Consider the following 24,863-nt stretch of genomic DNA (forward strand, 5'->3'; position numbering starts at 1 on the left):
CTATATCACAATTACATTACTGAACGTTTTCGGAAGGTAAATTCCATCATCAGTGTAACGAAGTATACATGCTATGAGCCACTAAAATATATGGGTGAAAACGCGTTAAATGTTGTTAATTTATAGTTATGTTACATTATATATTATTACAAATTAGAATGTTACCATTGGAATTGGTAACATGGCGACGTATGGCTCTACATAGGTTACATGGTCCTGAGACAAAGTGTCTTCGAGGACCTGTTGATAACAACTTTGTTTTTATCAAGTTGTTATTAACAGGTCCTCGAAGACACTTTGTCTCAGGACCATGTAACCTATGTAGAGCCATACGTCGCCATGTTACCAATTCCAACGGTAACTTGAACATCCTAATTTGTAATAATGTATAATGTACCATAACTATACATTAACAATATTTAACGGGTTTTCACCCATATATCTTAGTGGCTCATAGCATGTATACTTCGTTACACTGATGATGGAATTTACATTCCGAAAACGTTCTGTAATGTAATTGTGATATAGCCCGTTTGGGTATTTTATTATATACATTTTATAAAGGATTTGAAATAAAAAATTTTGTAATAAAAATATCATTTTTAGGTTCGCATATAAAAATAGATACTTAACATTCATTGTTTTTTAGGTCAAGTAAGTGGAACATTAGAGTATCATTATTAGATTATAAATCATTATTACCATATGATTTATAATCTATATATGGCGTACCATATTTTCCGATATGTGGCCATTACCTTTACGCTCCAAGACGTCACAATTGTGTCGGTCTGATTAACAAGTAAATATGAATCAAAATTATATATTAACGTGTTTGCACCGATACGACACGATAGTGTTGGACATCTATTATGGGTTTCACTGCACGTGGTTTGTTTAGTTCTCATATTTACGTTGGCATTAGAGGTTGCAATACCAGCTTTATTGTTTTTCTGTGTTTTTGCGAACTGTGATGGCGAATAAAGATATGTTTCACCTAAAATTAATTTAAACAGGGTTCTGAATGGAAATTTACTTAGAAAACGAATTGTTTTACATGATAACCTCAAAAATATTCCAAAATGTTATTTAATGCGCATACTTTGACTCGGTATCACAAATGTAACAGCTGGGAATCAACACACACACAGAAAAGAAGAGGTTAGTAATTTAATAATATTGATTTATGGGAGGTCCAAGAGAGCACTTGCTAAATGCGGAGAAGACCTTCAAAATCTAATGAACAAAATAAAACAGACTTGTGATCAGTATGGATTAAAACTCAACGTTAAGAAAACTAAATATATGATAGTTAGCAAATAAAATTATATACAGGATGACGGTATAAAAGTCGGAGATGTCACACTGGACAGAGTAGAGAAACTCGTGTATCTCGGCAGTAATATCAATGAGAGCTGGGATCCAACCGCAGAAATTAAAAGCCGAATAGAACAAGCCCGAGCTGCCTTTGTAAAAATGAGAAACGTACTTTGCAGTCACGATCTTAGCATTGACCTTAGAGTTCGAATGACATCTTGTTACATCTTTCCTATCCTGCTGTATGGAGTGGAAGCGTGGACTCTAACTGAGGCTATCCTTACACGCTTGACAGCCTTTGAGATGTGGGTATACAGGCGATTACTGAAAATAAGCTGGGTCGACAGAGTTAGAAATGAGGAGGTCCTTAGACGGCTAAACCTAACAACACAACTGGTCAATATAATAAAGAAACGCAAGCTGGAATACTTCGGTCACATTATGAGACACCCTGAAAAATATGATCTTTTACATCTGATCATTCAGGGAAAGATCCAAGGTAATCGTGGTCCTGGTAGAAGAAGAACATCATGGCTGAAAAATCTAAGGCAATGGTATGGAAAATCAACTACATCGTTATTTAGAGCTGCTGTCAATAAAGTCACGATAGCGAATATGGGTAAGGGTAGCCAACATGATATCCAACGATCGATAACGGTCATGGGACTAGAAGAAGAAGAAGAGAGCACTGGACTCCTCGATAAACTGGATTCCGATTTTAAGGTGGAAATTGATAACGACGATGAATTGTTGGCCCCTCCAAATGACTTTTAACGCGATGAAGTACCAAGGTTTAGCACCAGCCAAAAAAGTCTAGTACAGCCCTAATATGGGTATACCAGTCATTTGAAGGTAAAGAAATTCCTCCTTTGTGCGAAAAGATGAACCGGGGCCAGTTTTGAGGAGAACAGGTTATTTTAGTAGATACTTAAATGATGAGCTCTTTGAAATGGAGGCAGCGTTAACTTCTTAGTACTACTTGCAACAATTATAGCATAGCACTGCACGTTATAAATGACAAAAAAGTGTATTTGACAAAGTGAAAAGATAACAAACCAGTTATCATTACATCATCATCATCCAGCCTCAAAAGTCCACTGCTGAACATAGCCCTCTTCCCCGTGTTTCTAACCCCGTCGTGTGGTGGTCGACCGACGCTACTCTTGTCTTAATAGACAAGAGAATCATTACATCAACTGCTTTTGAAATAGAGCCAGTAAAAACTGCTCAGACGTGGAACAAAAACGATCAAAAACATATACAAATATCCTGTTCAAATATAATTAAAGTTTACAATGCAAAGATGGGCGGAGTTGATCCCTGTGATCAAATGACTGAGACCTACCGAACATATTTTAAAACCCGAAAATAGACTTTCAAAAACATTCTACATCTATTTGACATTGCTACTGTAAAGTTGGATGGAATATGGCATTAACTGAAATATAATAACACTAGCAATAAGAGAATATATAATACCCTGACAAGAAGTATCCTGACATATGGGTCCGAAAACTGGACAATAAACAAGAGAAATAGAGGTAGAATAAGAGCAGTAGAAATGGAGTTCCTGAGGAGAAGCTGTAGACTTACAAAAAGAGACAGAATTGAAAACGCAGAGATTAAGCGGAGAATAGGAGTGCAATCAGACATAACCGACTATATAGAGGAGAAGAGACTATCCTGGTACGGCCACGTCAGAAGAGCGGACAGAGGACGCTGGATAAATAAAATCACAGAATGGAGCCCGATTGGAAGAAGAAAGAGAGGAAGACCCCGAAGGTCATTCAGAGATGAAATCGACGAGGCTATGGAGAAAAGAACTCTGCGAGATGGAGACTGGAATGACAGGGAAAATTGGAGAAAACGGTTGAGTGAAGGAAGACAGTGAAAACTGTGGAAATCCTTAGTAGTAGTAGTAGCAATAGGAGAATTTATGGTTTGCGGAACGAAAACAAATCTAAATTATGAAAACTCTCCTGTGGATGAAACTGAAGAACCGTCTGCTAAGAAGATAAGATATACGCCGCTATCTTTTAAGGATAAAATATTCGATGGATTTGATCACTGGCCGGTACATAAAGATAAGAAAACTTTCAACACTTCTAGAAATCAAGTCCACCAAGGATCAAGTGCATTGAGTGCAATGTATACTTATGTTTGCAGACAAATCAAAAGTGCTTTAAAAAGGTTAACATTTAATAACTTTTTTACCTAAAACAAAACGTTTTCAATATATTTTCATTGTTATAACATTTGTGCTAGTATTATTTTGACTCCCATATAGCACAATCGTGAGCGTCCCTGAAATTCTGTCTAACGTCAATTGTTGTTTCTAAGAAAAATTAGGATTTCTAATAAGGTATTAATAAGTACTAAGGTAAAATTTGATCTGCAAATTCAAAAAAATGTAGGATCGGGAGCGTAAAGTTCATTTTTGTTTATTGCTTTTGGCATTTAATTGTAATTTTTCTTTTGTATCTTTTAAAAATCGGAGATCCTGTAAAGAAACAAAATATAAAATAAAATAAATATATTTTATAGGTCAAAGTGTATCTATATGTGATACATAAAGGTAAGGAAACATATAAGCACTCGAATTATTATGCAGTGCCTCTGACAAATCAAAATTTGCCCGGATGCACCGCGATCGACCCACGGCAGATCGGCTCACCTTAAACCGCCACTGCAACGTTGTCAATTCTAATAGCACCACTTGTGAAGGTTAAGATTTCTTTGATTATGTACTATTCTTCTCTTTTTAAAAAGATATTTTCTGTCATTGAAAATTATTCATTCAAATAGTTTTAAGTATTTAGTCATAATTACAGATGGCGTAAATTCCAATTAAAATGATTCAAGATTACATTGAAGGTGCAGATTTTTACAAACCCTTTTCACTTTTCACCCGACACAACATCAAACTTGCTTACGTTTCTTTTTTCGATTGTCTAACAAAGAAGTAAGACTACCATATTTACTTGTCAAGTCGTTTTCATTTGTATCATTAAAGCTTCGAGACGCAAAGCTATTATTAAAATTACAATTGGTAGGAAGAATATTTACACCATCGGGAGAAGCGTTGGAACCATTGGAAGTGCTTGAGTTACTGTGATTAGTATCGAAAGCTTCACGAGAAGTATTGGAACATATACTAATATCACCTTCGTGTGGCTCTAATTTGCAGGTTACAGTCATAGCTCCATGATGCTCAGGTCATGCAACGTTGTAAAAGTTATTAAAACTCAATCTTACGCTTAATAGTCGTAAATTCATGTTGAAGCTTTTTGAAAGCAGTTCCAAAAAGTTTTTAACTATAATATCGTACGTTTGTGATGAATGTTTAACCTAAAAAATAAAATTGTTAGTATAATGGACGAATAATATAACGTTAATAATAAAAATATGTTCTATGAACATTTTTTCATGAGTCGTTAATAATTATGTTGTTTTATTTGCCTTGTTTAGTGTGTGAAGAAAGAATCGTCGAGGTAACTACAATAAGTCTGATGTAAAAACTACTAAGTTTTCAGGAAGGAAACAAAACTCTCCCATATTTATCTTTCGTTTCTGATTCATTAGGTAAATTATTTTTTTAATTTAATTTGCAATCGACTAACAGAATTTTATTGATTTTAAGTAAATTTACTCAATTAGGCGATTTGCGTTGACATACGACCATTTAAACTTCAATATTAACCCCAGCCTTCTTGAAACACAAGCATAGTATATATTTAGCGACTGATCTACAGTAGGCCGCTGCATACACCGTCTACGCAAAATAGGGGGCTGAACACAAACTTACCAATGCCAAATACCTTCCTAATGGAATTTTAAATTTTAAAACGTATTGGAATTAACCCCAGGTGGGTAAATCAGTAATTGACAAATCTCACACCTCGAAAAAAATTAACTGCCAACTAGACGCCTGTTATCAGAAGAAAGATTTACAAAAATAGAAAGAAATATCAAACCTTAAGTGGTACATAATAGGTGTAAATGAAGTCAGAAGAAAAGGAAAAAGTTTGAACATGCTCAAATCAGGTCACCCTTTTTACCACATAGGAAAAGAAGATACCTCAATCGGCGGTATTGACTTCTTTGTCAACAAAATACATAAGCATAATAACACATTCCCAGAGTTGCCTATTTAATTCTGAAGCTCAACAAAGGTATAATATAAATATTATTTATGTTTACGTTCTAACCTATCTTATTGAGATGAGGAAGTTGAGTAGTTTTACGACGAAATATCAATAGCATTAAACGAGACATCTAGAAAATATGTCATAATATGTGGTTATTTTAATGCTAAAACTGTAGCAGCTGAACAAGTGTTGAAGAAATATTTATAGAACAATTCGGGTCAGAACAACGCAACAAAAGATGAGAAACCCTAGTTGGTTTTCTTCTTCAGAATAACTTATTCCAAATGACCAGCTTCTTCTACAAAAAAATTTCAAAGAAGACGGACTTCGTAAAACTCGGATAACAAAACCAAAAACGAAATAGACTATATAATTAGCGGCAAAAGAGAAATCATTCAAGATGTGACTGTTCTAAACAAATTCTACACCGGTAGTAATTATCGAATGGTACGAGCTAAAATTAAAATATGTCTAGACAAAGAAAAACATCTATTACTTAAAAAAAATTAAATACACATAAGTATGAACACAACCCAATGGCGACAAAATGAAGTACCAACAAGATATTGAGACCAAATTACAATCAAATACAAAGACCCCTCCTATTGAAGATATAAATATTCTCAACGAATGGATTACACAAGCTATTCGAGAAAGCCAAAAGAAACATTGTCAAAAAAAACGAAGAAAAACTCACTAGTGAAAATCCTCATGAAACAGAGAAAAAATATAAAGAGAATATAGACACAAGTAAAGAAGAAATAATAAAGATGAATCAAGCAGTACACAAAGCAATCAGAAAAGATTTGAGAAAATATGTATAATAACGAAAAAAATTAACAAACGATAGAGGCAAATAAATGCACTTTAACGTAAAAACTGAAAAGAGTCAAATAACCAAATTAAAAAAACAAACAGGACTGAATTACTAAGGACAGTGGAACATTTCTATCAAGAACTATAAAGTATCAGAAGAAAGATTTACAAAAATAGAAAGAAATATCAAACCTTAAGTAGTAAATAATAGTACTGGAAACAAAATAAAGATAAAAAGCTGAAAAAATCATATTAAATCAAGGTTCTGAACTCATGCCAGACATAACGCTTAATAAAATCAGCCAAGAAATGTCAAAGATGAAAGTCAATGAATCATATGGAGATGATAGCACCATCATATGCTTAGGAAAAAAAATCCGTATAAATGGAATAAGGCTGTAACAATTTTGAAACATAAGAAGATAAAACTGACCTGGAAAATTATCGGCCCATTAGCCTATTAAGACATATTCTTCACACATATAACTCTTCACACGAATATTAACAATGAGACTGGATAATAAACTAGAGCTGTGCCAAATCAGAGAGCAGGAGGGATTTCGATGAAAGTTTGACCATCTGAAAACATTAAAACTCATTAAACCATCATCATCATTATCATGATAATTGTCTCGACAATCCGTCGCGAATCTTGAGCTGCTCGCAGAGAAATCGCCACTCCCGTTAATTCTTAGCAACTTTCCTTTATCTTCTGACCCTTAGAATCTTAAGATCTTCTTCCACATCATCAATCCATTATCTACGCGGTCGTCTCCCACTTTTTCTCCCCTCTTGGTTTAAGAATATCAATCTCTTTGTGTACCCATTATCTGACATCCTAGCAATATGTCCACCCCATCTTGTTCTCGGATACGAGTAGGATATCTATTTTATTGACTTAGTAGGAATTGGATTACCGCCGCTTTATGGTTGCCAAACCATTTACGTTTCATACAGCCATCCAAACTGATCTAATGAAATGTTTTTATTAATTTTGTTTACCATGCTGTTTTGATTCATTACTTGTGTTATCATGCTTTAAATTAAGTTAATTAAGGGAAAAAAAGAATTTAATGGTACCTATTCACAAAAAAGGAGAAGAAATAGACTGCGAAAATAATAGGGCTATTTCTTTGTCATCTATAACTTTTAAACTCTATACAAGAATAATAGAAGATTTTGCGCAGCAATAGGGGAAAATTGGACGAGGAACAAACTGCATTCAGAAAGGAAAGGGGGACAACAGATAATATATTCATCTTGAGAAACATAATAAAAAAAATGAACGAAAAAGGAGAAGATTTATATCTCACATTTATAGATTTAAAAGCGGCATTTGATACAATAGATAGAAGGAAAGTATGAAAAATCCTAGAAAAACGAGACTAGTTCAGTACTATTCATCCTAGTAATTGATGAAATTCTGAAAAATAATAAAAGGGCCACAAGCCATCTGCAAACTACGATGGAATATTTGAACTTAATACCGGTAAGACTTGACTGACTTCTGTATGCAGATGACATTGTACTAATTACAAACACTAGAGGAAAGATTCAAGAATTGATAAATATATGGGTGAAAGAATTAGAAAAACAAGGAATGGAAATAAATATTAAGAAAACAAAAAGTATGATAGTTAAACAAAAGAAAGTTGAAGGGCGAAACCATTTTTCACTTTACTGTAAGGAAAACCAAATTGAGACAGTATCAACTTTTGAATATTTAGAAGTAGTGATATCAGAAGACGAAACAATCGATCAGAAGATATCAAAGAGAGCGAAGAAAGCAAACAAAATTGTTATGCACTGAACACGATTTTTGGAAAACAAGAAATAGAAAGAGAAGTTAAACTCAAGGTGTATAATGCAGTAACAATACCAACACTGTTGTATGCAAACGAGACATGGGTCATTAACACCAAAATGGACAGCGGAAATGAAATAACTAAGAAAAATAGCTGGTGTCACAAAAATGGATCATATCAGAAATGCTTACATAAGAAACGAATTGAAGCAGGATCCTATAGGATCTAAAGTCAAAAGAAGAAAATTTAACTGGTTTGGACATAGTATTAGGATGGAAAAGAGCAGACTAGTAAGAAGAATAATGAAATCCAAGAGATACGGGAAGAGAAGAAAGGAAAGACCAAGGATAGGATGGTTGGAACAATCACTGAAAATAGGCAGAGAAAAAGGAAAATCGTTTCAACAAATGAAAGTACTAACTACGGACCGGAAGGGATGGAAGAGGTAGGTACAAGAAATATAAAAATTTCACTCCAACGCTCAAACTGGGCATTAAGGAGTTCCCGAGAAAGACTACTTGACTTTTATTTCCTCCTGTTTCTGCGTAAGATTTATTACAGCTTATTAGGTGCTGACAGATTTCCGCGTTGAAGGTTATTTTTTGCATTCAAACGTCCTTGTAGACTTCACATCCTTTATAATTTACAGTGTGCTCTTTTTCACACAGGGCTCATTTTGCTGGAGTGTTTCTGGGTTTTGTGCATTCTGATGTTGGGTGACTTCCTCCACATTTTACGCATGTATGAGGTCTTGTGCAATATGTTTTATAATGGCAGTAGAGTTGGCAACGTAGACACTGTATGACCGACATCTTTTTGTGGGGAGGTTCGATGCTTACTTTCATATTGCAGATATACTCCAGGCTATAGATATCTTTATAATTTTCTTTTGGTACGAGATCCACAAAGAGCATTTCTAATGGTGTTTTATTGCCCCGGTGTCTAGTATTAATGATATTCTGGACAGTACGCCCCTGTTTAGCTAATTCACTTGTTATTTGCTCAACTGGCATGGTGTGGCGCATACTTCTTATATCTACCCAATAAGCTCTATCTTGTTGAATACATGAGTTGTTGTTTGCTGTATTTATTAATTTATTGGGAGAAAATAGGTGCTTTATATAGTGTACCAACTCGGGCGGACGAGTTGGAAGGTGGTAGGGCACTCTTTTGTCCTGGGGCTGAGAAACCGGCCCCAAAGGCGGAAGAATCAATGGTTTGGTCGACGGCATAAAAATATAGAAGGCAACGAGAAACCACTATATTAAAGATCCCTATGCATATCTCTACTACAATTATAATGGCTGTACAACACAACACAAACTCGCTTACTGATCATGGACATAGGAGACCAAGATACAGTAAGAGAGCTGATTCCTATGACCACAGGGCCTCCCTGATCGTTAATATGCAAAATCCCTGTGAAATACCCAATAACACACCTATAAGAAAACTCCACACAAATAGTCTGAAGAGAATATCCACTTGGAACGTTAGGACTATGGCTCAATCAGGAAAAATCCAATGCGCAATCAAAGAAATAGAACGCATGAAAATAGCAATAATGGGTACAAGCGAAATGAGGTGGCCTGACTCGAGTTATTGTGACATAGAAGAATACAGAGTATTCTATTCAGGATCAGAAAATGGTAAATATGAAAATGGAGTCGGAATTATCACACATAAAATTATAGCCAAACATGTCAACAACTTCATACCAGTAACATGTCAACAACTTCATACCATCCCCTTCTTACAAATAAATACGTCACCGATGAACACTAACATTATACAAGTCTATGCACCCACAGCAGACCACAGACCACATAATTTTACAAACAAATAAGCAACCTTATAAAAGATATATCGAGACATGAACTCCTTAGAGTCATGGGAGATTTCAATGCTAAAATAGGTAACGGAAAAGAAGGGCAACATATTGGTCCTTATGGATTAGGAGAGAGAAATCCACGACAATAAGTATCTTTGCAGCTGAACATGACTTAATTGTGCTAAACACATTTTACAAACTACCACATAGACACCTGTATACGTGGAAATCACCCAGAGACAACAGAGAAGACGTTATTATAAGAAACCAAATAGACTATATACTTGTTACCAAAAGAGATCGAAATAGCTTCAACAGTGTTAAAACCTACCTAGGCGCTGATATTCAATCTGACCACAATCCTTTAGTGGGCGTGTATAGAACAAAGTTAAAGAACATACGCGGAAAAACTGTAAAAACATGACATGAGAAAGCTGAAATGTAGTGAAGTATAAGAAATAGTCAACAAAACAATAAATAGAAAATTCAAAGAAATCGATAATATAACGGAAAGCACAGAAGAGAAGATAGAATCCCTTAATAAAACGATAGACGACATTAAAGACAATTTTATTAAGATCGAAGAAGGTAAGAATAAGACATGGATGGCGACAGAGATTCTGCAGCTGATGGAAGAAAGAAGGAAAAACAAGAACAATAACTCTATGTATAAAACATTACAACGAGATATACAGAGAAAGATCAGAGAAGCCAAACAGAAAGAACTGGAGAAGAAATGCCAAGAAAACAAAATTCTACAAAGTAAATACGACGACTTCAACGTACATAAAAAGGTAACAGAAATTACAGGCAAATGTAAAAACAGGACATATGGACAAAGAGAGTATTGACAATACCTGGAAAATTTACATACGAAATTTATTTTTTGATGAGAGGGAGAACCAGTCCCCAATACCTACGGAAACAGGACCACCTATACTAGTGGCAGAAATAAGAGCAGCCATAATATCACTAAAAGAAGGAAGAGTTCCAGGACCAGACGGAATACAGTCTGAATTTCTTAAACTTCTTGATGATGAATCTTTAAGAATACTATGTAAAATCTTCAGTAATATTCATGACATACGCAATATTCCAAAAGATTGGCTAGTTTCAGAATTTATTACGTTACCAAAGAAACAGGGAGCAAAAAAGTGCGGAGAATATAGGCTAATAAGTATAATGAGCCATACACTAAAACTTTTTCTTAACATTATACATCGCAGAATATACAAGTTATGAAGAGAGAATACAAGACACTCAGTTTGGATTCATGAAAGGCCTAGGTACGAGAGATGCACTGTTTAGTCTACAGGTGTTATTCCAAAGATACAGAGATATGACTTGCGAGATCTACACCTGCTTTGTGGGCTACCAAAAAGCATTTGACGAAAAATGATGGATGTTCTAACAAAAGACCAAATAGATGATAAAGACCGGCGTATAATACAAAATTTATACTGGAACCAATCAGCCACAATAAGAACAAAACAAATCTTGGATATGAACCGTTGAGCGATCTACATTCTGCGAGGTGTTAAACAAGGATGTATACTTTCACCTATATTATTTAACCTATGTTCAGAGGAAATATTTAGTGAAGCCTTAGAAAATTGCGAACATGGAATCCTTTTAAATGAAGAACTCCCAAACAAAATCCGATATGCAGATGACACCGTTATTTTGCAGACTGTTTAAACAGTTTACAGCAACTAATAAACCAGGTAAATGAACTAGGTGAAAGATTTAGACTACAAGTAAACACATCAAAAACTAAATTTATGGTCATCAGCAAAAATAAAATTAGAGACGTCCAAGAGCTTATCAAGAATACACCAGTGGACCGAGTAAAACAGTTTACCTTCTTCTTGCAGTACCGTCTCCTATCGGAGGTTGGCTACCATCACAGCAATCTTTACTTTGTTGGCTGCAGCTCTGTTTATTATTGTTTACAGTTTACAGTTTACCTATCTTGGAATAATAGTAAACAAACAATGGGATCACTCACAAGAAGTAAAATGTAGAATAAAGAAGGCTAGGGAGAAGCGATGGAGAAAAAACTTGAAGCCTTCGAGATGTGGCTATACAGAAGAATCCTCAGGATATCATGGACAGACAAGATAACCAACGAGACTGTACTACGAAGAATAGGGAAAGAAAGAGAAGTGATGTATACGATTAAAAGGAGAAAGTTAGAATATCTCGGACACATAATAAGAAACGGCACTAAATACAGATTAGTGAAAATAATTCTTCAAGGCAAAGTATTCGGAAAGCAAGGAATTGTGAGAAGAAGAATATCACGGTTAAAAAACCTGAGGAAATGGTTCTCCACAACAACAACTAATCTATTTAAAGCATCAGTTAATAAAATAATTATAGCCAGAATAATCGCCAATATTCGAAATGAATAGGCACCAAAAGAAAAAGATATAGTGTACACAGTGTATACTCCACTTCCTCCTTCTACCTCTTCCATTCCGTTAGAATAATTTTCAATATATTCACAGAGAATCCTTGTCCATAAACATATTTCCTTTATCTTGCCTAGATACCAATAACATAAACATTAAACTAACCAACTTACCCAATGATGCAAGCAATAAAGAATATTATTGATTACAAGATTAAAATAAAAATATAAACTTACTTTAACTTTTGTTGTGTGCAGAAATTGATGAAACGTGGCTCTTCGTGACTTATGAGCATTATCAGCTTCTTTATCTGTACCGAATCCGTCTTCACTATTTATTCGGCTGCGATACTTAGTATATGCCGTATGTTCATCCGCACAGGCCTGATAGAGAGCTTCTTGATGACCTTCCAAATTCATTACAAAATTGTAAATAGAGATCAAATGTGCAAAAAGTTGCTAAAATAAAAAAAGGAACCATTAGGGAAATAGCAGAATTAAATTTACGTTTATATCTATTAATTTAGCTAATTTTTGTCGAAATAACCTTATTTTTCACGTTGTATGTTAATTTGTGTATCAAATTGTTAACTGTTATTAATTATGTCTGTATCAAAAAGTAGTTCTTTAAATTTCGCAACAAAGGGAACTTTTATTATTGAGGAAGTATATAAATATAAATCAATTAAGTATAGAAACCAAGGAACAATATTAAGGAAAACTCGAAGTTTTAAATGAAGAGAATTATCGATAAGAGGACAAAGAAGAGAGAGAAAGACCAATCATGGAAGCTATTAAGAACCAAGAATTAAAAATCAAAATATTAAAAAATGAATTATAATTAAACGAAAAATATCTTCCAAAAAATTTATAATAAATATACTGTACAAAAAGTGTTGTCTTTTAATGTCATTTATATTAAATAAGTAAATTTAAACTACACACAAATTTTAAGAATACAGTACAGAAATTGCTGAACTAGTATATTTATGATTAATATATGTTCAATTATAAAAATGCAAATTACTGAAATATAAGCATCATGATATTCTAGAAAATTTATATTGACAAAGGTGAAAGTAAGTGTAAAACTTATACATTGTAAATTACTTTAGAAACAAAACAATTAGTTAATGTTATTGTTGGATTGTTTGACTTTTTAATGATTTATTATCCACCAATGAGTTAATTCTTAAATTTAGCAAAAACTTGTCTTAGTTATGCCGACAGTTACTTTAATTTTATCATGACGCGTCCACTTACTTGATAGAGTGAATCCAAGATATTTAAATTTATCAAGGATTTGTTTGCAGGACGTCTATGAGAAGGTGAGAGGTGTATTTGCTTGTGTTGTCGTCTGCTCACGAGTATAAGATTTATTGATGTTGATACCAAACTTACAGGAAAATCCAAAATCGACCTTATTTTGCGTCAAAAAACTCAATAAAGTATGCAAGTACTTACCCTAGAACTTTCATCCAAAAGTACTCCTCTTTGTACTGAACTGAGAAATCCTGAATGCGCAATTATTATATCATCTAAACTTTCAGCTTTATTTACTTGATTTTGCATTTCCGCCCAAGAACATTCTAGTACTTCAAAGAGAAAATAATATTGTGTCTGGTGAAGAAAATGGATCATCTTACTTGTTAAAATGTGAATGATATGCATTACTGGTTTTAGTTCTGAAAATAACGTAAATATAAAAATTTCGGACGATGCCAGAAAGAAAAATATAAATACTGAATATTTGAAATCATCAATCCTAGGACTGCGATGATGGACAAATTCGTTAAACTTCTCGTGCTCGAATCGGTATCAATAGAGTGTTATGACTCATTTCAGCATATCCCTGCCTCATCAGATACTCGGGCTGATACAAATTCAAACTCAGAAAGTCTAACTAATGTCTCCTAAAACTTGACCGCTGCAGTTGTTAGCGTACAGGGGTGCCACCTGCTTTGGCGGTCATGAACGAAAACGATTTAATAATATCGTTTTCTGTCCTCTGGGCAAACTAATAGCCCGCGGAAATCTTTCAGAACATTTTATTCGCCTCTACGGGGAAGAACTTTACCAGCTTACTAAATCATATAGCCATCTGCTGCTACGTAAGAATCGTCTTCTTTGTGATTTCCTTATAATAGGAATAGAACATTCTTTAAAGCCTGTCAAGACCATCAAGTCATTACCAAATTTCTAAAACACAAACACCATACTTCAAAGACCAGTTTAGCAGTGAAGCTATCCATTCTACTAGACGAAAACTAGATGTCACAAATATCAATATTTTCAATACCTGGTCATCTATTCATTCTTTCAATGTACATCCTATATTATGTGACAGTTTCGACCGTATCAATACACTGAGAGCCCTAAAATCTTTCAAATCTAAGACTGAAACTCAGAAGCGCAAATTAGAACATCTAAATGTCGAACAAATTCTAAAACACCTCAACGTTGGAACCCACTACAGTGGTTCATGACTTTTCTAATACCCCTATTTCGACCATTGCCACTCAAGCTTTAGCAAAAGGTTTTAATTACTCTGTTATCCCAAATCACATTCCAATTGAGACAATCATTTGTCAAACTGAAGAAGCCATCTCCAGTTTGCCTTCTGAAGATGCTGAAATAACTAGACAAGACATCGCTAGAGTTCTTAGAAACTTAAAAGCTCCTTCTCCGAACATTAGCCAATTCGAGAAAAAAAGCCCTGAAAGAACTTCAGTCAAATCCAAATCTAGTCATTCCTCCCGACGATAAAGGCAATGCCACCGTCATCCTAAACACTTCTTCTTACATTATTAAACTCTCAAATCTCATTAATACTCCAGACTACAGACCAATTCCTAATAATCCAACAACCTATCTGGAGAAAACAACAAAAGCCATTATCAATAAAACCTCACTTTCTGGTGACATAGAGAGCAATCTCTAATTCCCCGTGAAAAGTCTTCCAGAACACCTCGAATATATGGCCTACCCAAAAATTCACAAACCCGATATTCCTCTACGTTCCATTGACAGTGCATACAACTGCCCTACACAACCATTGGCCAAAACTTTACAACCTCTCGCCGAAAATGCTTCATCCTTCGTCAAAAATTCTTTTCATTTCATCGAACTTCTTAAACAATACCCTATCTCACCGTCAGACATTCTAATAAGTTTCGATATCGTTTCACTCTTTACAAACATTCCTATAGACGAAACTGTTAACATTCTGAAAACTAAACACAATATCCAGCAAGAGCACTTATCTCTCATTAAACATTGTATGTCCAACACTTATTTTATTTTTAAAAATCAATTCTACAGATAAATAAATGGTGCCCCAATGGGCTCCCCACTACCTCCAGTAATTGCCAATATCTGTGAGTAAGACTTCGAGACCCGAGCACTATCCACAGCAATGCTCAAACCCACATGTTGACTACGATATGTTGACGATACATTCGTCATTTGGCCCCATGGCAGGCATACTTTGTGTCTTTTCAAACCCATCTGAATGGTATACATCCTAGTATCCAGTTCACGAGCGAGGTGGAAATTGATTCATCCCTACCGTTTCTCGACGTTATCATAAAGAAAAACCAATCCCAAGGTTTTCATCACTCTATTTATCGAAAACTCACCCATACCAATAGTTCCTTGCATGCTAATTCTCATCATCCAGCTTCACAAATTAATTCAGTCATTAAAACCCTAAAGACTCAGACCCTCATCATACGAAAGGTTTTCTTCCTTACTGACAAAATCGACAAAATTCTTAAATCAAGAGGAATAAAAACAATATTTACCCCCCAACAAAAACTTCAACCAACAAATTGATCAAAGACAAGATTACAAATGAACAACACGGAATATATGAAATTCCTTGTGCAGATTGCCCCCGATCCTATACAGACCAAACAAATCGTAAAATCTAAAATAGGATTTATGAACATTCCATTTCTGTTCGCAATTCCGATCAATTTTTCTTTACTGATTATCAACAATACAAAAACACTAAACTTGGTTAAATGAATTACTTTGATTTGTATACTACGGAACTCGAGAGAGAGAGAGAGAGAGAGAGAGAGAGAGAGAGAGAAAGAGAGAGCAAAAAACAAAACTATAACATTTTTTGTGTGCTAGGAAAAAACTGCTGAAAGCGATGTTCTTTTTTGAGTTACTTTATAAGACAGAGCGTGAGGAAGCGGAGGTGAGTTTGGAAAGGAAGCGAAAGTTATCAGAATGTCAAGGAGGCATATCCTTTGACAATATAAGGTATTTGGATATCTGGCAATTTACAGGGGTGGCGGTAATTGCATTTAAAATAAAAGAATTTTATAAAATTATAGTTGGTTTTCCAACAACCGCTTTAACCTCTGACACGGAAAATAAATTCGACACAACAGTGCTTTAAAGTTATGCTTGGGAGTGTTCAAATTCAGTCCAGCACATAGTTTCTATTCTGAAGTCAATGAACCTCCACTTTGGATTAGAAGTCAATATCTACTGCTGAAGTATACTGCTGGAATATCAGCACCTGTTAATAACTTAGTCTACCCCCATTTCTATAATCCTCTACCCTACTACCTCCAAGCTACCCACCATTCGACAACTGGTCTCACCTCTCTTATTAAACGTAGACTTAAATACTATATCCCCTAACAAAATTTTCCCTTTTCCACAACGGAACAAAACTCTTCCATAAATAAACACCATCCCAACTAACTATCCAAAGCATCCATTGGTTTTACTCTGCAACTCTCCTTTCTTGTTAAAGAATCCTGCGTTGATTGGATAATATATACTGACAATAAGATTGGATAATATATACTGATTCTAAAAACAAGGACAAAGTTAGTCGCACATTCACGTCTTGGAAAAATGTCATCAAAATGTCATGACACATGTTTCTCCAGTTATCTGCACTGACTCTGCTATTGTAACGCGGAAACAAATATTGTAAATAAATAATATAAATTAAAGTAGTTGTGATAAGTGTAAGAATATTGTATATATATATATATATATATATATATATATATATATATATATATATATATATATATATATATATATATATATATATATATATATATATATATAAATTAAATAAAGACTTTAATAAACTAAGTATTAGAATATTTTTATAATAAATAAAGTTAATAAATTAGACTAATAAACTCAGTTCAATATGTATGCAATCTTTTGTATATTTTTTTATTGTATCATCATAAAATCATCATTCAAAAACTCTCACGTGTTATGAAACCTAACCTTTTATCCGTCTAAAAAGCTTCGCCATACAGATCTGTTGCCTCCTCATATTCGATAAAGCATATTCTGTCCTCTTCGCTTTCCATAAAGCTCCAAAAAGGCTCTGGTATGTCGGCATAGTATGTTGAAATATGGTTCCTATCGGCCCGTCTACAATATACATAAGACTAAAAACATCCCATCCAGTGTCTCCAGAAGAATGGCTCATAAAACTAACATTAAGACGGTTAAGTGTATCTTCGTTTTCGTACTGTGCATTTGTTACTCTAATGGCTGATTCTAGTATGGCAGATAAGGTGTGCCCATAAATATTTTCGGCAGGCTTGTTCAGTTCTGGTCTAAAAATATAAAAATATATATTAATAATGTATATAACTACAACTTTATTAGAAATAAAAAGACAGTATTCAAATACAATTTGATGTTAAAACGTCTGACTTTTTTTACTGTCATTTTCGCCTAGTAAGGATCACGAAGATTTTTTTATCTTTCTCATGACAGAGTTTTCCTCCTTTGCCAGTAGGTTTTCATTTTAATGGAATGTTCCTCTTTCCTTTATTGTTATCACTTGCTAAACGGGGCGAAGAGCTGGGATAGTGAGAGGGATAAGGTTTTTAATCAATTTCATCCTATCTCTGAGATCTTGACGATCGTGGAGTTCACTAGGTGGAATTTCCGCTTGTTGCAATTTTTTTAACCTGGCTTGCCCATTTTGAATAAGATGATGATCTTGAGGTTGAAAGGTTAATGCGATAGGTAAGTCTTTGAGGATCCATACCTTCTAGGTGACCACAAAACACCACTCCCCGTTTTCTCATGTTGTTAATAATGTCTTCCAAGTGTTCGTATAATTCAGGATTGTGTCTTCGGCAGAATTCCTCATTTTCTTTAATTGGTTCTAAGACTCTTCCCAAAATTTTCCTATCTTTTATTTCAAGGGCTGGCGGCGTGATCACTGTATTATAGTGCCAGAGTTTTAAGTTTAAAGATAAGCTTTTGCTTTTGTATAGATCTTTGCACAGATGGAATGCGCCCTGAATACCCGTTGACTGTTTTTACAAGTATTTTGACTGTTTGACTTTGTCTTGTTGTATTTTTATATAAAAGGATGCATTTTTGATGTTTATAAACTCAGTTTTATTGAATACTAGTTTCTGGCCAGTTTTGGGGACAATGGATTGAAGGCTGGACAATTGAGCTTTAGCTTAATTGACATTATTAGCTAAAAGAGCCAGGTTATCGGCAAAATTTAAGCAGTTTACTTTCATACCCTTTATTTTGTGTTCAATTTGTATACCACAACTTGACGGTATGGTTGTTGTCCACTCTCTAATAATCTTTTCTAAGGCACAGTTAAGCAGTAAAGAAGAAATCAAATCTGTTCTTTTAATATATTCTACGTAGATACTATCTTTATAAGATGACAAAATAATCAATTTGGATAAATGGCTTTCAAATGGCCTACAAATTTTACCCCCAGAAGTACAGAATGCCCTACAGAATGCAAAACAAGGAAAAGCACAGGATCCTGATCAAATTCCAGTTGAACTGTTAAAAGCCTTAGATGACGGTAATATAAAGAGACTCACCCAAATTCTCAACCACATATATGTAGAGTGCAACATCCCGAAGGAATGGCTTAAATCGATATTTCTACCTCTACCAAAAAACAACAATCTCAAATCATGTAATGACTATAGATTGATAAGCCTAATGTGCCACCCTTTAAAGATTCTTTTGAAAATTGTTCAAAACCGAATTTATAAGAAATGTGAGGAGCAGATAGATCAAACGCAGTTTGGCTTCAGAGGAGACATGGCTACAAGAGAGGCATTATTTGCGTTGACGGTACTCTTGCAGAAATGTCGGGAATATAACAAGAGTGCATATATATATATGCTTCATAGACTTTAGGAAGGCCTTTGACCGGGTGCAGCATATGAAGTTAATAGATGAATTAAAAAACATCAATTTAGACAAAAAAGACATTGAGTGTATTAAGGATATATACTGGAACCTGAAAGCAGTAGTAAAGGAGAACGATATAGAAACAAATAATATACCGATTGTGAGATAGGTCAGGCAAGGATGCATCTTGTCTCCGATGCTTTTCAACGTGTACTCACAGGTCATATTCAGAAAAGCCTTATGGAACAGAAAAGAGGGAATAAGAATTGTTGGAGAAATGTAAACACCATGAGATTTGCAGATGACACGGTAATTATGACTGAGAGTATAGAAGAACTACAAACTTTACTAGATGCAATAAATAGTGAATGCATTCAAATGGGACTTGACATCAACACAGATAAGACCAAATTTATGATAGTATCAAGGAGTCCAATAAATAATGAACAACTAACCCTTGGTGGACAGCAAATAGAGAGAGTGACAAATTATAAATATCTGGGAGCTTACATCAACACAGAATTAGATCCAGACCAAGAGATCAGAGTACGAATAGAAATGGCAAGGGCAGCGTTCTTAAAATTCAAGCAATTGTTCTGTGACAAAAATCTGAATACTGCGCTGAGACTGAGGTTTGTTGAATGTTACGTCTGGTCCCAACTATTGTACGGGGTAGAAACATGGACGTTAAAATCGCAAATAGTTAAGAAGCTTGAAGCCTTTGAACTTTGGATATACCGGAGAATGTTGAGAATTCCATGGACTGCCAGGGTCACCAATGAGGAGGTGCTGAGAAGGATGAGTCGAGACAAAAAATTGTTGAGAACAATAAAAGTACGCAAGACTGCATACCTTGGACACATACTGAGGAATGATAAATATAGTCTTCTGCAGGTCATCATGTAGGGTAGAGTCGATGACAAAAAGGGAATGGGTAGAAAGAGGAAGTCATGGCTGCGAAATATTCGAGACTGGACAAACATGACTATAGACGAATTATTCCACGTTGCAAAAGACAGAGAAACTTTTAGAAATGTGGTAGCCAACCTCCGTTAATGGGGACGGCATAGGAAGAAGAAGATAAATGGCTTATAAAGAGTTTGATCCATTATAAAGAGCTTGCGAATAGGCAGGTCTACTGATGACGACATAGTAGCCTTCGGTTACTAAATACGAAACAAATTTATGTACTAAAAGAAACACAAACGACCTGTTTTGGACACAAAACCATACTGTATGCAATCTTCAAAGAGTTTCATCAAGCTTATGAGATTATTTATCGTGAGTCATACTTACGCTAAAAGTTCTAGAAGATGTCTTATAAAATCACCCTGTCCCAGTAGCAGATATCTTCGAAGAGATTGTAAATGTTCATATAACTTATACTTATGTTTAAGCAAATCTAACACCCTCACAGAGGTTTCTTTGTAAACATTTTCTAGTGTAGCGTGAAATTCTATACTTTGTTCTGGTGCAAAGAGAGCTTCGGCTAAAAAATAAATATATCTATCATTTTTTGTGTAGGTGTATGAGTAAAGTTGGTATTGGAGTAGAGCAACTTCTGCAAAGAAATCGAATTTTTTTCTTAGTTCCAGTAGTCTGGAAATAAGTAGTTGATATTTAAGGGGAAACAGATTTCTATTAGCAACATTTTAGGTCTCATTGCAGATACAGAATGGACTCTGTACAACTCACTCTAATCTATCATTTTAAATTATATATTGTTTTTGCAGTTAACACAAGATTCTATATATAGGTAAAAAAATTATATATCTGGATCTAAGATATTACCTGGCACTAAAAATATGAATACGAGACAAAACCAATAAAAACTTTGTTTCTTAATTATTTAATTTTTTTTTTGTATTCTACATACGTTTAAGAAACATCAACGATGAACGTTTGTTTGATACGTGCATGAGCTGGCATTAGCACAATGAAGAATAATACTATGTTTCTGGGAGTTTCCCAGATTTCTTTGATGATTCGGAACACGTCATATGTGCGAGGTCATCTTCATATTTGTGGCTTTTACTTTGTAATTTATTTGTATTAATCTATAGATGTTTGCTAATCCAATACAAAATTTTGATGATCAAGTTTTCATGAAAATAAATCTGTACCTTAGGTTTGAAACTACACAGCAATTAAGCACTGTGAAAGGACCACTGTGGAATGCAGCAATGCAATTTGTTTAGAATCAAGTATTGGAGCTAACCTCAAAAAAGTGGAAGAAACCTTATTAAGTCGTTGCGAATTTGCAGGGGGACTCAGTTAATACGAAAATGTACTATCAAGTAATTTAGATCTAGGAAGTTTTGAGTACAAATTACAATATAATATTCATAGTAACTTATAATTTTCAGTAAATACATTTGACTAATATTACCTGTGCTATTTTTAAATAATTTTTGTAGAGATTCTCTTCCAGGCAATTGGCCACCATCTTTACATATCTGCCTCAAAAAATTTATACTTTTTCCAGCAGCTAGAATCTTTTTGGCTTGACCCATAGTTATAAAAGACGGTACCATAGACTGCCGTACATTGTATTTGTCGTGCCATAACCGTTCTGCAGTTTTTATCGTTTTAGCTTCTATGAAAAATTCATTATAAGGATCATTGATTTCCCCGTCAAGCAACCATCGTGACAACATGACATATAATGGTTTGCAAACTGATTTTAAAACTGTTTCAGAAACCTACAAAAATGTGTAAATAAATGAGCGCATAACACTGCAATACCAGAATCAGATTAAATAAAACATAAAATAAAAAATTACTAATTAATAATACCATAATAACCAATAAAATATGTCAGCTAAGCTAAATTTATATTATACCCAATGGTACACTGTACAAGTTAATAATGTCAGAACAAACGCTTATTGTCTACATGGACAGATTTCCGAATAAAGAAGTTAAAAAAAATTCAACTCTAGTGCAAGCTGTAATCAACACGTTCCTTTGATTATCCTTACGCCGATATTTCTATATCATGCACTTTGTCGATAATTTCAAGAGTGGTTGCAGTTTTTGGATGTCCTTAACGTGGATCATCTTGGATAATTCCACGGCCACGTTTCAACTTCACGTCGTGCACTGCTTCATGAGGAAAATTGATCGTCACCACACACATTGCTGCAAATCAATTTTGGTCAATGTTAAATCTTCCTTTGAAAAGAATTTTATCACTAATTGATTTTTTCCATTCTTAACATCACCCGAACTTCAGATACTTCAAATACCTATATTTAACTACGGTCTGGAAAATTACGTGCAATTTTAACTTTTAAACACGGACTTAACAGTTCCGAATCGTAGTCGTTGTAATTCGACTAGCAGTAGTTCGTCTAGTGACTCGTCAACCAGCTCATCAAGTAGTAGCTCTTTCAGTGAAGGTAATTTTATGTATTCAATTAATGTTCATATCAATGTAATCAAAAGCATTTCATTTTTTCACCTAATTCTAATAATATTCTTTTCAATGTAATCAAAAGCATTTCATTTTTTTACCTAATTCTGATAATATTCTAACCATAATTTTCTTTACAGATACCGACGACTCCGTGAAAGACCCAGACTATAAAGATGTAGAACTAAGACATCGTAATCGAAGAAATGCTTCTTGTTCTGACGAAGATGATTTACCTGTTAGCACAATAAATCATGACAATATTTTATGTGAAAGTGTGAATCTGCTACCTAGGGAAGACTATGAAATGATACTTAATAACCTTATATCAATACAAAGTGAACCGTCTGATAAGGAAAAAATAACACCGCCTCTTAACAGAAGTTAACAAATTCAGATTGTAGTCTAAATAAAATAGGAAAAAAAGACGAATACAAGAAGATAATTGGCAAACAATGTAATAAAGAAACTGAGAAATAGTGGAAAATCTTATCAAACACTAAAGGCAAAGAAAACCATTCCAGAACGTACATTAAAACCACCTTGCAGAGAAAAATGTGCTTTCAAATGTCGGTCAAATATCACAGAGGAGCGTTTGCAATTATTTAAAGAATAACGTTGCACTTTGTCGTGACAATAACAAAGCTTTCTTTTTAACTGTTGCTGGTGTAAAGACTAGAGTGTGTAAACTATTTTTTAAAAATATTCCAAAAAAAGCAAATTAATAACCGACCTATTAAGACGGCCTTAAAGAAGAAAAATAGAAACAGCAACATTTCAGCAATGAAAGATAATCGAGGACGTCATGAAAATAGATATGACGTTAGATGAAAGCATTAAACATGGCGTTAAAAAATTTATAGAATCAATACCAAAAATTTAATCTCATTACATAAGAGCCAACTCAAAAGGTATTACATTGATGGCAGCAAAGCGATTACCGACCTACACAGAGACTATGTTACAAAGTGTAAATTCCACAAGGAAACTAAATTTCTGTAGCTGTATATAATTAAAAACCCAATCGGGCTATGTCATAAAGACAGAACGTTTTCGGAATCCATATTCCATCATCAGTGTCTAGGTATACATGTTTAAAGCCACTAAATATCTGGGTAAAAACCCGTTCAAAGTTGTAGGTTAACATTATACTATCTTATGTATTAAGATGTTAAAGTTACCAGTGGATTTGATAACATGGCAACGTAAGACTCTACATGAAGTTGCTGGTCTATCTGGTAATGGTATGCTGGTAAATCACTAAATGTACCTTTTGCCACATATGTGATATTCTACCGTATATTTGCTCAAGATTTCAACATATCATTTTTGTTCCTAAAAAAGACTTGTGTGATGTGTGTGAAGGTTATAAAAATAGCACCGAGGAAGAGAAACAACAAATAAAAGAAAAATACGAAACACATCAAAGTGAAAAAGTTCTCTCACCTATAGAGAAAGGAAATGGTAAAAAAGACAATAAAATTCTGGTCGCAGTGTATGACTTGCAAGCAGTGTTCCAATGCTCCAAAGGGGAGATCTCGGTCTTCTACTATAAATCGAAATTGAATATTTTTAATTTAACCATATACAACATTCAGAATAACTGTGTTGAAAGCTATGTTTTGGATGAGTCAAACGCCCATAGAGGTGTGAATGAAATCGGTACATGTGTTTACAAGTACCTTAAGAAAGTTTCAGAAACATCCAACAATTTGGACATTGTATTTTATTCGGATAATTGCGCAGGCCAGCAAAAAAATAAATTTATGATCTGTATGTATCTATACCATCGAGCAAAAAGACAAAAGGGAATCTAATCGTTATGAAAAGGAGACCAAAATTCATAAAAGTTGCCTCTTAATATGGAGGACATATCCGGGAATGCAAAGGCGCCAAACTTAAAGTAGCTATAAAATATTTTTCAGAATGAGTCTTAGAC

At 34.3% G+C, this 24,863-nt stretch overlaps 1 protein-coding gene across 1 annotated transcript in view; it reads right to left on the reverse strand.

Moving 5' to 3' along the window:
• Positions 1–1,190: 1,190 nt before the first annotated feature.
• Positions 1,191–24,863, reverse strand: part of Grip91 (gamma-tubulin complex component 3) — a 64,956-nt gene continuing 41,283 nt past the window's right edge. Inside the window, exons 7-12 of the mRNA XM_072535063.1 lie at positions 21,899–22,211; positions 20,806–20,998; positions 17,602–17,939; positions 13,795–14,015; positions 12,568–12,789; positions 1,191–4,665 (exon numbers count right to left, since the gene is read on the reverse strand). Coding sequence (XP_072391164.1) covers positions 4,534–4,665; positions 12,568–12,789; positions 13,795–14,015; positions 17,602–17,939; positions 20,806–20,998; positions 21,899–22,211 — 1,419 coding nt within the window. The 3' untranslated portion in view covers positions 1,191–4,533. The remainder of the gene's footprint in view (positions 4,666–12,567; positions 12,790–13,794; positions 14,016–17,601; positions 17,940–20,805; positions 20,999–21,898; positions 22,212–24,863) is intronic.

Source organism: Diabrotica undecimpunctata, chromosome 6, assembly GCF_040954645.1.
Source record: "Diabrotica undecimpunctata isolate CICGRU chromosome 6, icDiaUnde3, whole genome shotgun sequence".
In the NCBI taxonomy this organism is placed as follows: domain Eukaryota; kingdom Metazoa; phylum Arthropoda; class Insecta; order Coleoptera; family Chrysomelidae; genus Diabrotica; species Diabrotica undecimpunctata.